We start from the raw sequence: 11629 nt of genomic DNA on the forward strand, positions 1-11629 counted from the left end.
AAATAACTGTCTGTAATGTATATCTTCCTCTAGATGGTGCAGTACTCCTGAACGCATTGGCTGCGCTGATTAACTCCCTAAACCTTTCCTACTTTGGGGAGATTAACGCTCATATCCCCTTGTGAGGTGGCACTGTGCTTACTGGCCGAGGCAGGGATGTCAAAAGCCCCCACACATTTCAGTGTGGCTCATGGCACATATTTGGCCATTGATCTCTCTGTTTGCAGTGCTGGTGTTCTCCCATCTATCCACTGGAGAGCACATGATGACCTATGTGGTAGTGACCACTTCTCCATCTTCCTGTCACTGCCCCGGTGTCAGGTGCACGGATGCCTGCCTCAAGGGCTCTAAACAAGGCAGACTCGGATGCCTGCTGTTACTGTTGAATCACCCCCACATGGTAACACCGATGTGGTAAATACAACAGTTGTTTCTGTGGTGGAAAACGCGATCCCTCGTTCTTTAGGGTGCCCCTGGTGAAAGACAGTCCCTTGGTGGTCACAGGAAGTCGCTGAGGCAATTAAGGGGTGCCGGCGAGCTCTACCTTTAAACAGCTTCGTGCCCGCATTCGCCAGCTTAATGGACGATGGAAACGGGTGGTGGGAGAGATGCGTCTCGACCATTGGGTGCAGTACATGGGAAGGTGTTCCCAAGTCTGGGCAAAGGTCAAACAAGTTTTTGGGTACCAGACTCCAACAGGTGTTCCCAGTGTTCACATAAATGGTGTGTTATCTACCGACGCAAATGCTGGAGTCCCTCTCCATTGCAGGTCAGATGTGCACAACTGCTTACCAGTTATGTTGCACACATTCGTAGTTCTCCTGCACACTTGAATTAATCTCCTTTTCCCACCCTTGGCAGTTCATCTCCTCCATCCTCTCTTTTAGGTGACAATGTGTCTATGGCAGATCGGGTTTTAAGTTTTATTCGCGCAAGCGGCTTTTATAGGTCCATTTAATTTTATTACGTCACCCTTTTTTTGCACGGCATCTTTTAATTAGTTTTGTTTTGTAATTCGACTCCATCCTAATCTTTTAGGCTGGAGGTTTTAACGTGTTGCAGAGTGGCTGGCTCATCCTATTATTTTCGTGATCAGCCAGCCACGATCCTCTGCTGTACGGTTTTAATTCTTTCTGCCTTTGTACTGTGCTCCGTTTTCCATGTTTCTTTATTACTGACCTTGGGGATTTTCTTCCCCAAGGAATTTTTATCTTGTGCTTTGAATGCCTAATGGATGGTTTCACTGTGCTCTGTGTGTTTATGAAACAAGAGACCGATGACCTATGCAGTTCGGTCCCTTTAATCCTCAAACCAACCATCCTTGACATGTACCAAGGCGATGATGTGGATTACACAGACAGCTCGGTGGCTGATGGTCACGTCGGCTTCGCATATGTCCATGGAGGAATATTGAACAGCATTCCTTGTCAGATGGCTGCAGCGTTTCACTGCATGGCTGGTGGCTACATCTTATGCTTTTGAGCACATCCGTTCTTGCCATGGAGAGTCATTTCTTCTGTGTACTGACACCTTGAGCAGCCTACAAGCCATCGACCAGTGCTGCCCTCATCATCCTTTGGTAGCAACCATCCAGGAGTCCATCTATGCCCTGGAATGGTCCGGTCATTCAGTGGTGTTTTTGTAGACTCCAGGAGATGTCGGAATCCCGGGAAACAAACTTGCTGACAGGCTGGCCAAACAGGCTGCACAGAAAACGCTTATGGAGATTGGCATTCCAATAACTCACCTGCATTTGTTATTATGCCAGGTTTTCCAGCTTTGGGAGATGGAATGGCATAGTCTCAGTACGCCCAACAAACTGCATGCCATTAAGGAGACTACGAATGTGTGGCAGTCCTCCATGTGGGACTCGTGCAGGGAATCTGTGGTTCTCTGCCAGCTCCGCATTGTCCAAACTCATGGCTACCTCCTGCACTGTGAAGACCTGCCTCAGTGTCAATGCGGCGCCCATTTGACAGTGGCCCATATTCTGGTGCACTGTCCCACTTTGACTGCCCTGCGACGAAAGCTTTGCTTATCGGACTCATTGCCACTAATTTTATCTGACAACGCCTCATTGGCAGATATAGTTTTATGTTCTATTTGTGAGGGTGGGTTTTATCATTTAATCTAAATTTTAGCACATGTCCTTTGTCCCTCTGTGTCCTCCACCCTAGTGCTTTTAGGGTGGAGGTTTTAATGTGTTGCAAAGTGGCGGGCTTCTCCTTTTTATTCTTTTGGTCAGCCAGCCATGGTAATCTGTTTTGTCGTTCGGAACAAGGGTCCGATGACCTAGCAGTTTGGTCCCTTCCCCCCTCTTTCAAACCAACCAATGAACTAGAACAAGCCAGGTCAATAACTTGGAGAGGTAGTCTAGGCACTGATGTTTGTTTTCTGTATGTCGTGTAGTTTTTGTGCAGATATCTTCTGAACCAGAGGTGCTTATTAGTAGCCCTGTATGCCCTACCCTCCCCATGTCAGAAAATGAAATGAGAAATACTCTTTTCATATTGTTACTTATAAGACATAACTGAAATGACCATACATTGTCTCTGGAAAAAGCTGTCAAACGGTCAACTGTTGGTATTAGAAATATACAGAATACAAACTAAACAGTATTTTACTCTAGTAATTCATCTTATTGCACCCAGTTTCTAATATCTGAGTCAGTGGCTTATACTCATGCTTACATTGAAAGTGTTATGCTGTTATGGCATTATGCACTGTTAAATTTCCTAAGAAAAGTGTTACAGAAATGTGGGGTGGTATATTTTCATTGCAGCAGTTGCAAAAACTTGTCATTTCTCAAACTATTTAAAGATTAGTCCATTATTTTGAATATGTCATTTGTTTGTTGTTTAGTAATTGAATTATCGCTTTCCATGCAGGAGTCTCCTGCAAAAGAAGCCAAAAAACGTGGCCGTGCTCCATCAGAAGATAAGAAAGAAGTGAAAAAAACTGATGGTGCTACTCCTGCTAAACGTGGCCGTGGCCGGCCTAAGGGCTCCACTAAGCGAAAAGGAAAGGCTGCTGCCAAGGTATGAGTATTTTAGGACTTGTTAGTTTTTAACTTGCCTTCTCTTCTTTCAGAGTATAAGAACATAACTGCTTTAGTTAAGTAGTTACTTGAGTCACAGGAAGCTAGATAGCCAAATTGTGTTCCAACCAGTAATGTCTTGATTTCAGAAAGTGTCTCCATAGCAGAAATTTATCTGGGGTCATCTTATTTTTGTGTACATGAAAACAGAACATGTAATTTGAATCTCCAGCATCAGATTACAACTGTCTGACAATTGATTTTGTTGACCATTCTACCCCTGTTAAGTGAATGTACTGTATATTGCAATTTGAGAATTGGGGGTAGAAAGATCAAATGTTTCTTACCAGCAAGTCAGTAATTGTGGGTGCCAAGTCTTAGTGAAGTACTGCACTGGGGTGCCACAGCAGGTCTGCTGGTTGCACTGTTGACAGCACTCAGGTCCTACAGTAAAAGATGTTGGCAGAGATGCCAGAGGAATGCCTCCAGTCGCTGCTCAGAAGAGAAGCTACAAGCATTGTGTGCAAGTTCAAAATAAAAAGGGAATGCAGAAATAGAACTTCTGGGCACATACCTTAATTGCGGATCAGGACAGTAACGTGTTATTCGACACGCTTAATAATGATTAAAGAAATTGCAGTGCCAAATTTTCTAGTATCCTGATAACGTCATTCTGTTCAGTTGACGAGGTAGTGGAGATCTCCCGAGATTAACTGACAAAAAAGGTCACTGGTTTGAGGAAAGTAGTCTCAGTAGAGGAAAAGAGTTTAGTGACCTGTGTACTTGGCAGCTACTTATGTGTAGTCCGCAGTGATATTTATAGTTTTAGTTGTATATGTAGAAGTTGTATATGTAGAAGTGCCCTCCAGTTGTTATTTGTAGAGTATGTTATTATAAACTGAAATTAAATCTGTCTCCTTTGTTTACATATTTCTTAAAATAATTCTAGCATGTCTGTTTGGTCTGTAAGCATCACTTGCTGCAGCAGCAGGAGAGTTAGCTGTGCTATTTTGGTCTGGATTTAGGTTTTGAGGAAAACATACTTAGCCCGGATAGTAAACACAGTGGCTGTGAGGAAATTGGGAATTGATTAGTTTCCACTATCTCCAACCAGCCAGTCCAGAAAGTACATTATTGTAAGTAGTTTGAACGTGATTGTAATGTGGAGACTTGTTCTTCAAACTGAACTTCATTTATGACCCTCAGAATTCCCAACACTTTCTTCCACTTCATGTTTCGAATAGTTCTGAGATGTAGTGTCCCAAGTGAATCTCACAGATAAGATTCAGTGTCAAAACTGTCAATAATGCTCATGTGGGCATATAAAACTAGGTACAGGTGAGTGGCAGGTAGTGCTTGGCAGCTCTACTGGCATCTTGACGGAGTGACCATAAGCAATCGTGTATTCTGCTAGCAGGCCTGCTGGCAGAACCTCGTGTTGGCCGCTCTGCCGGCAGAGCTGCCACTGTCAGGTGCTGCCCGGTGCGAGAGGCTCCATTGCGTTCATTCTTCTGTCTGGTGTGTCTGCCAGCAGACTTGTCGTGGCATCCCAGTGAGGCAGGGCCCTTAGAGTAGCATACTTTCAGATAAGTGTATTGCTGTTGTTACTGCAGTTAGTGATTGTTCTACTCCATTCTGGGAATGTTTCATTGCTATTGAAATTGGTTGCAGATCTAGATTAGTCCTTACATTCTGAAAATAAATTCTGCAGGTAAAAGAAGCAGTAATATACTTATCATACTTCATACGCTAAACTTTAAAGAAGGGATTATGTGTATTGTGTACAGTGAATAAGGAATAATTTCTCAACTTTTGTCCATGGAATGAATTGGGCATTTGGGGAAAGGGGGAGGGGAGGGAGAGACTATAGGAATTGGGCGGGATGGGGGGTGAGAGGGAGGGAGGGGGGGGAGAGAGAGAGAGAGAGAGAGAGAGAGAGAGAGAGAGAGAGAGAGAGAGAGAGAGAGAGAGAGAGAGAGAGAGAGAGGGGGGGGGGGGGGGGGGAGATATGATTAATGAAACCTCTGTAGTGGAATTCATATAGAAATAAAATTTAATGAGTGGAACAGTGAGTCACACCAGATTTCTCTTTGGATAGTATACCCTGTGAACTATTAAAGAGCACTTAATGAGCTGACATAAAACTTATGGTTATCAATGAGACACACTGAAATTATGTCAAAGTGCATGGAGCCATATTTACTTTGTAATAGTTACAATACCAAAAGATGAAATGAAATGGGAAGATGTATCAATGGACATGTATTACCATAAAGTGGTTGTATATAGAAATTATTGTTGCTTCACTGTTTTTGCAGCTCTTGCAGGGATACTTGGCCATAGGGATTTATTAAGCACAACTTCCTCTACACTGTTAGATTTTGATTATCATTTGGTACACTGGTCACATTTCGAAGAACACAGCGGTTCATTACAGGGAAAACAATAAATTATTAATAGGTTTCACTTCAACCTTAGTGCAGCTGATGTGCATTAGGTATTGGTCTGAAAGAAGTATGTATGGCAATAAGGCACTGAAACTTCTTGTGAGTTGGAAACTGCAGGACACAAGGACTCAAGCCTGTGATCTCAATTTTCCTGGACAGGACTCTGTCCTATGGAGTTGTCCAGGCACAATTTAGACCGCTTCAATTTCACAAGTATCTTTCTCTTACTCTTCAAGTTTTGCAGAAGCTCTTTCGGAAGAAATGATATTGTGGAGAAGTAGCTTAGTCATGGCATAATGACTTGTTAAAGGGTGAATCTTTGATTCAGCTTGTGCGTGCGTGCGCATTGTTTTGACACTTATTGGTATATTAAATCAGTGTACTGGTGCAGTACTCTGTCCAGAATCTTGCCTTTGGTGAACAGTGCTCTTATGTGCTGAGCTGTGAGGAAGGGTCAAGAGTTCTTACATAGATGTCGGTAAGAATGTTGTCAATGAATGGTGACATTCTAGGTTAGAGCTTGCACAATTTTAAACTGCCCTCACATCAAAATGGCACATTCATAGCGGTAGAGCACTGATTGAAGTCACTTCGCAGTTATGCCTGACTTGCAGTTGGGATGAAAGTGATTTGGATCACTGTTTGGCCATGCAAATCAGTTTTCAATAATTTCCTTCAGATCCCACAAGGCTAATGTGAAAATACTTACCCGTTTCCTTCCTCAGTTGCACATACACACTCTGTTATTGCTGCTGCTGTGTTAAACTAATATTTTTACCTCCATTCTGGTGCAGACACACATTCAATCTGAAAACAGCCTGTATGCTGATGTCCTTTCTTTGTGTGCTCAAGGCTGGTGAGGTACATAAGAAAGCTTCTGTGAAGTTACTGAAGCAGGAGAGGTACTGGCAGAATTAAAGCAGTGGCTGTTGGTCATACGTTTTACTTATATAGCTGTCAATACAAGTATTGCCCGAAAACAGCAGCTTATTTGGCAGGAAATTTTGAAGCAGTGTATACTCAGTGTATGAATGCCCCACATATTGGGTAAAAGTTGTTGGATTGTAACCAGTAAAGACCACAACTCCTGTTTCTTGAACAGAGATAAAAAAAAAATGTTTTGATAGACTGTGGCCACATTTGTCATCCTGTTGGCATACTCAACCCATATTTCAGCGGCACAGAGTTTTGGTAGCTGATAATATCTACTCCCTCTTATGGCACCAGATTGTTACCTGATGAAATAGCCTTCTCTGTGTGTGTTTTCTGCAGATATGTGGCAGAATGACTACTGGCATCACTTCATGATGAAGTCTCGTGTTGTAGACTCGAAATAAGGTTTGCTTTAAAACCTGATAAATCGGTTGTTTTGTAAAGTAATGAATTTGCTTGTGATCATGTGGTTTTTGTGCTAATGAGGCTGGTTTGATACAAATGTTTAAAAATAAATAAATAAAAAAATGTTTTTCATGAGCAGCTCACCTTCTCAACTTAATGTCCTTCGTGGGATATATGTGATTCAGTAATCATTGAGCTGTTTCATCCCATCGAAAAAATAGGTTCTGTCAAACTCTGCAAAATACTCGTAGGCTGAAACTATCACTTCCTAATTCGATAGAAATTTTTTCCCAGCAAGCCAGTTTAAACTTCAGAGACAGGAAGAAGACACTTGGGGTTAAGTCTAGTGAATTGAAATTAAATTCAAAGCCCAGTTAGTGCACTTTTCCATTGTCACTGATGTATGGGATGGTGCATTATTATGGTGAAAGAGCTCTTTATTGTGTGCCAACCTTACTTCTTATTTTCCTTCTTTTTTTCTGCCTGCCAATGTAACTGTCAGATGCTCCAACAATGAAGCATAATAGTCTAGTTATGTTTGTGCCTTTTCCAAGGATTATTCTGTGGAATCTCTAAAGAAGTGGCTATCACCTTACCAGCTGAGAAAATGGTCTTTCTTTTTTAGTGCTGTTTCACCAACCTTCATCCATAGTTTTGACTGCCATTTTAACTCTGGTGTCTAATGATGGATCCATGTTTCAACAACAGTCACAAATAGATGCAAAAACTATGCAGATTGAGACTTAAACTTCGCCAGACATTGTGTTGAAATGTTGTGCCGGATGTGCTTTTGGTCGACTGAGCAATCGTGGCATCCACCTTGCACCCAGTTTCTTCATAGCCAATTTCTATGCAGGATATTATACTCTCACTCAGTTAAGTTGCCTAGTCTCGGTTGTCTGATGAATTTTTATTGAGTAGTCTTGCATTACCACATTGTGGATTGTGTCAATGGTTTCCTTTGTGGTGACATCAATTGAACAGCTGGCGTGCGCTTTGTCTTTGGTGCTTATCCAGTCATGTTTAAATTCATTAATCCAAAAGTAAATGGTGTTCAATGATGGTGCAGAGTCCATGTGAACTTCATCCAATTTTACTTAGATTTGTGTGGTGCCGTAGCCCTTCAAATGAAAATGTTTAACAGCATGAAACCCAGTTTTCTCCATTTCCAATTGCAATCGGCACACTGACCCATTCAGACAGCTGTCAGCAGTGAATTGTACGCTGTTAACTGTTGAAATTTTTTATACGAGCCTTGAAATAATTGAACGGCTGTGAAGGCACAATAAAAATGTTCCATTCTTTCGTGGAAATTTAACAACTTGAGAAGCCACCCTTTTATATTATTTGTAAACAAATAATGGAATATTTAGTCAGCTATGTGAAATTTTTTAGTATCTACTTGCCCTTGAGTAAAGGGAAATGATTTGGGTTTGATGTTATCCATTTTAGTTGGCGAATTCTAAAATACTCCATTTTCTGTAAGATATATGCTTTATTTTTATGTAAAATTGTGTATGAAAATAAGACATGTGTTAGATTTTTAGAGGTAGTTTGTTTTTCACTGACTTACGAGCATTTGACGACAGGTTTCTTGTAAAGAATTGATGATGTGAAGTAGTGTCAGGGTAAGATGTTTCTTGTAAGTGAAATTTGTGAACTATTTGACATGTATCTTTCCTGTCAGGGTAGTGCTTCTCCTAAATATTTGTAGTATTGAGAGTTTAAAATTGTCTGAAAGAAACCTGGTACTGGAGTGGTGTAATGTTTGGAACTGATTGAAGCTTCATTTACTTCCTGTAATTCATAAATATACTTGTTAGACTTTCTAGGTAATTAAATTATTGTAAGTTACAACTGTTGCAATCTTGTTTTATCATATACCATCAGTTGATTGATATGTTTCAGATAGAAAATTTTAAAAAATTTATTTAGCAAAGGTAATCAGCAGTGCATTTATTTTAATAAATTTTATATAAAATTGCCACAAAACTTAAAAATTGCATGTTTTATCAAACAGAAACCTGGCAACAGAGCTCGTGGTCGTCCCAAGAAGGAAGATAAGAAAGAAGAATCTGGTGGGGATGAGGAGGAAGTTGATGAGGATGAAGAGGAAGAAGGGGAAGATTAATGAGCAGTGTATGATGTAACCCACACTACTTGACAAGTGGTTTAGATCAAAATAATCTTGAGATTTGAAAGTGCATTTGTTTTCTTTGGAACTGTTTGTCAAGTGACAGTGTGGTAACATTTTCGACAAATCCTCTTCCTTTGGGATCAAAATTTGATAATGTGTGTACTATGTTGTGAGTGGGCAATATGTTTATTGCTTGGGCTCTTAATCTGTATGTTCAACTATTTAGGGAGTGAGTTTGTGACCATAAGGTTTATGTCTTTACAGGTGTACTGAATTGACAGTTCAGATGCAGGGGAGGTGGTGTGTTCACTGCATTTATGCATGTTTTTTAACATTGTCATTTTGAACTTTGTGTGTGGGCTGTGTTAAACTGTACAGATTTTATAAGTCCTTAACTATGGATTAGAGCCTGGAGACACTTCACTCCATTGCTACACATTTGGACACAGTACAGTTCTTTCTTAAAATAGTAGCTCCTTGTTCCATTTATACAACTATGTTTAAGGTTTCCATTTTAGATTTCATTGAAATAATGTGCACTACAGTTTCATTTCCTGTCGTTCCCCTTTTGTTCCTTCTTACAGGTTCTTGAATCTCATATGCGTGTACCTGTGAAAAATAAGAAATTTGTACCTGTTAATGTTGCAGTATGCCTATAGGCAAGCAAAGTAAGTTAGGGAGTTGCCCAAGAGTGCAAGGCATTTGACTGGTCTTGCTTCTAATAAAATAACACTGCAGTTGTTCCCTTTCCCATTTTGTATAAGTAAATTTATATGAGGCAACATTAAAAGTTTTGACAAAAGATGTTGGGGGAATTACATGGAAAGGACTGTTGCTGTTCCATTACATTATAAACAGTGGCCAAGCTTAGTTCCACAGTATGGGTGGGAGATACCAACATACATAATTTTTTATGCCTGTTCTTTGTGTTTTATCCCAACCTTCAGATGAGTTCTCAGCTAAATGAACACACTGAAAATATTTGAAGTTATTCATTAGCAACTTTCTTATATTGTAGAATTAGTTCATTGCGAATAGTTGTTAATTCTTTTAAACGGTCGAGAATAATCAGTCGTTTCACTGCCACATACACATGGATTTAGAACGAAGTTTGAGTCCTGTTTTGTGTGACCTACTATGTTGACAATTTTTATTTGTAGTGTGTGCAATATGACACTTAATTTTGTGACGTATGTCTGATAGGAATCATAGTGTTTCAATTTATCCTCCCAGATGTATGTGAATCTGGCGATATTTTATTTTATGATGTATTCATATGTAAGTTAGTGCAGAATCTCAATGAATAGGATGAATTTCTTTTTAATTAACAAGGACTTTTTAAGTTTGTCAGCTCAGTGAAAAGTGCTGGCTGTATTATTTCGTGGAAGCTGCAGATTTTCCCTCAGTGAGAATTACAGTATTTAGCAAACGTGAAGTGCACAGCATTACTTCGTCTCACAGGTATCTAGAAAAAGATTACATGTTGGGGATAATTCGGAGGCAATGACAGTGTTCAGCTTTTTGTGACTAGTGGATTACAATTAATGTATTTTATTTATGGAACTGTGCTTCACTTTACATTATTCACTGTAACAGTCAGTGTTATTTACCAGAAACACCTTATTTTTCCTTACTAGTTTATAGAATATCAGCACTACTAGTTGGAAGCTAAATATAGAACATTGATCACACACATATTTTAAGCTTCTGCAATATAACAAGAATTTCGTTAATGGGAATCGTGTTTAGATTTTTCAAGTTTAGAGATATATCGGTGTGTTCAGCCTTTTTATTTTACCAGTGACTCGGAGGCCATTTGCAGCCATTGTTTGTTTTCAGTAGGAAAAAACCAGTATTTTAATGTTTAAATTCTATATTGTCATTAAGTCTATCAGGAAAACTGTGGAAAATAAACTACAGAACTTGGAATCCTGGCATTTCATTTTTGTCATAATGGATTGATGGATAGGAGAAACTAATCCAACATATCAGCCCTTAGCATGTTGCCTTAAAACACATGCCGCTGGCACTGAAAATTGTCTGTGTAGCAGACATACTCTACTGATATGTAGGAATGCAAATACCATACTTCTGATCATAGAATAAAACACCAGTAATGGCATCTGTTAGGCTGGTCTCTCAGAGCAAAAAGACATTAAGGCTTATCAAAATTTGCAAATTTTGATTTGGAACACTAAAGTAAAAGGACTGTTTCCTCAAAAACCAGTTGCTAAAAATGTTATGTAATAATGCCAATGAGTCCAGTTTAATTAGTGCGATTGGCTATTGCAGGTACTTAACATGTAATGTAAAAAGTAAACATTGTGGTCTGTATGGCATGGGGTACATTTACACTGCTGTTACAGGTAACATCAGTAATGTGATTGAAGTTTTTAGATTAGCTGCCATCTGATCTATAGTATGTCATTGTCGTGGTGACAGTTATAATGAAGTGCTGCGTGTGGTTGTTCGAAATCTGGTGTTAGGGAAAGAGGCCACTGGCACCAAAGTTTCTAACACTTGTGCTGTCCCTTTCTCCCAACTTGTATATTCTCTGCACACATTTAATTTTCATGTAGAGATCTGTAAACAGGTGTGTGTGATATTCGTAAGTAGGCAATATTGCTGAACGTTTCATTACTGAAGCATACTAAAATATATGGATCCTGT

The 11629-nt window shown here is 39.8% G+C and overlaps 1 protein-coding gene across 2 annotated transcripts in view; it reads left to right on the forward strand.

Annotated features, from left to right (window-relative positions):
- Positions 1–10888, forward strand: part of LOC124721461 (high mobility group protein HMG-I/HMG-Y-like) — a 34944-nt gene extending 24056 nt beyond the window's left edge. For both annotated transcript variants that reach the window (XM_047246447.1, XM_047246446.1), the window contains exons 3-4: positions 2889–3038; positions 8843–10888. In XM_047246447.1, the coding sequence (XP_047102403.1) occupies positions 2889–3038; positions 8843–8953 (261 nt within the window). In that variant the 3' untranslated portion in view covers positions 8954–10888. The remainder of the gene's footprint in view (positions 1–2888; positions 3039–8842) is intronic.
- Positions 10889–11629: the final 741 nt, after the last annotated feature.

This window comes from Schistocerca piceifrons, chromosome X (genome assembly GCF_021461385.2).
Source record: "Schistocerca piceifrons isolate TAMUIC-IGC-003096 chromosome X, iqSchPice1.1, whole genome shotgun sequence".
Taxonomy (NCBI): domain Eukaryota; kingdom Metazoa; phylum Arthropoda; class Insecta; order Orthoptera; family Acrididae; genus Schistocerca; species Schistocerca piceifrons.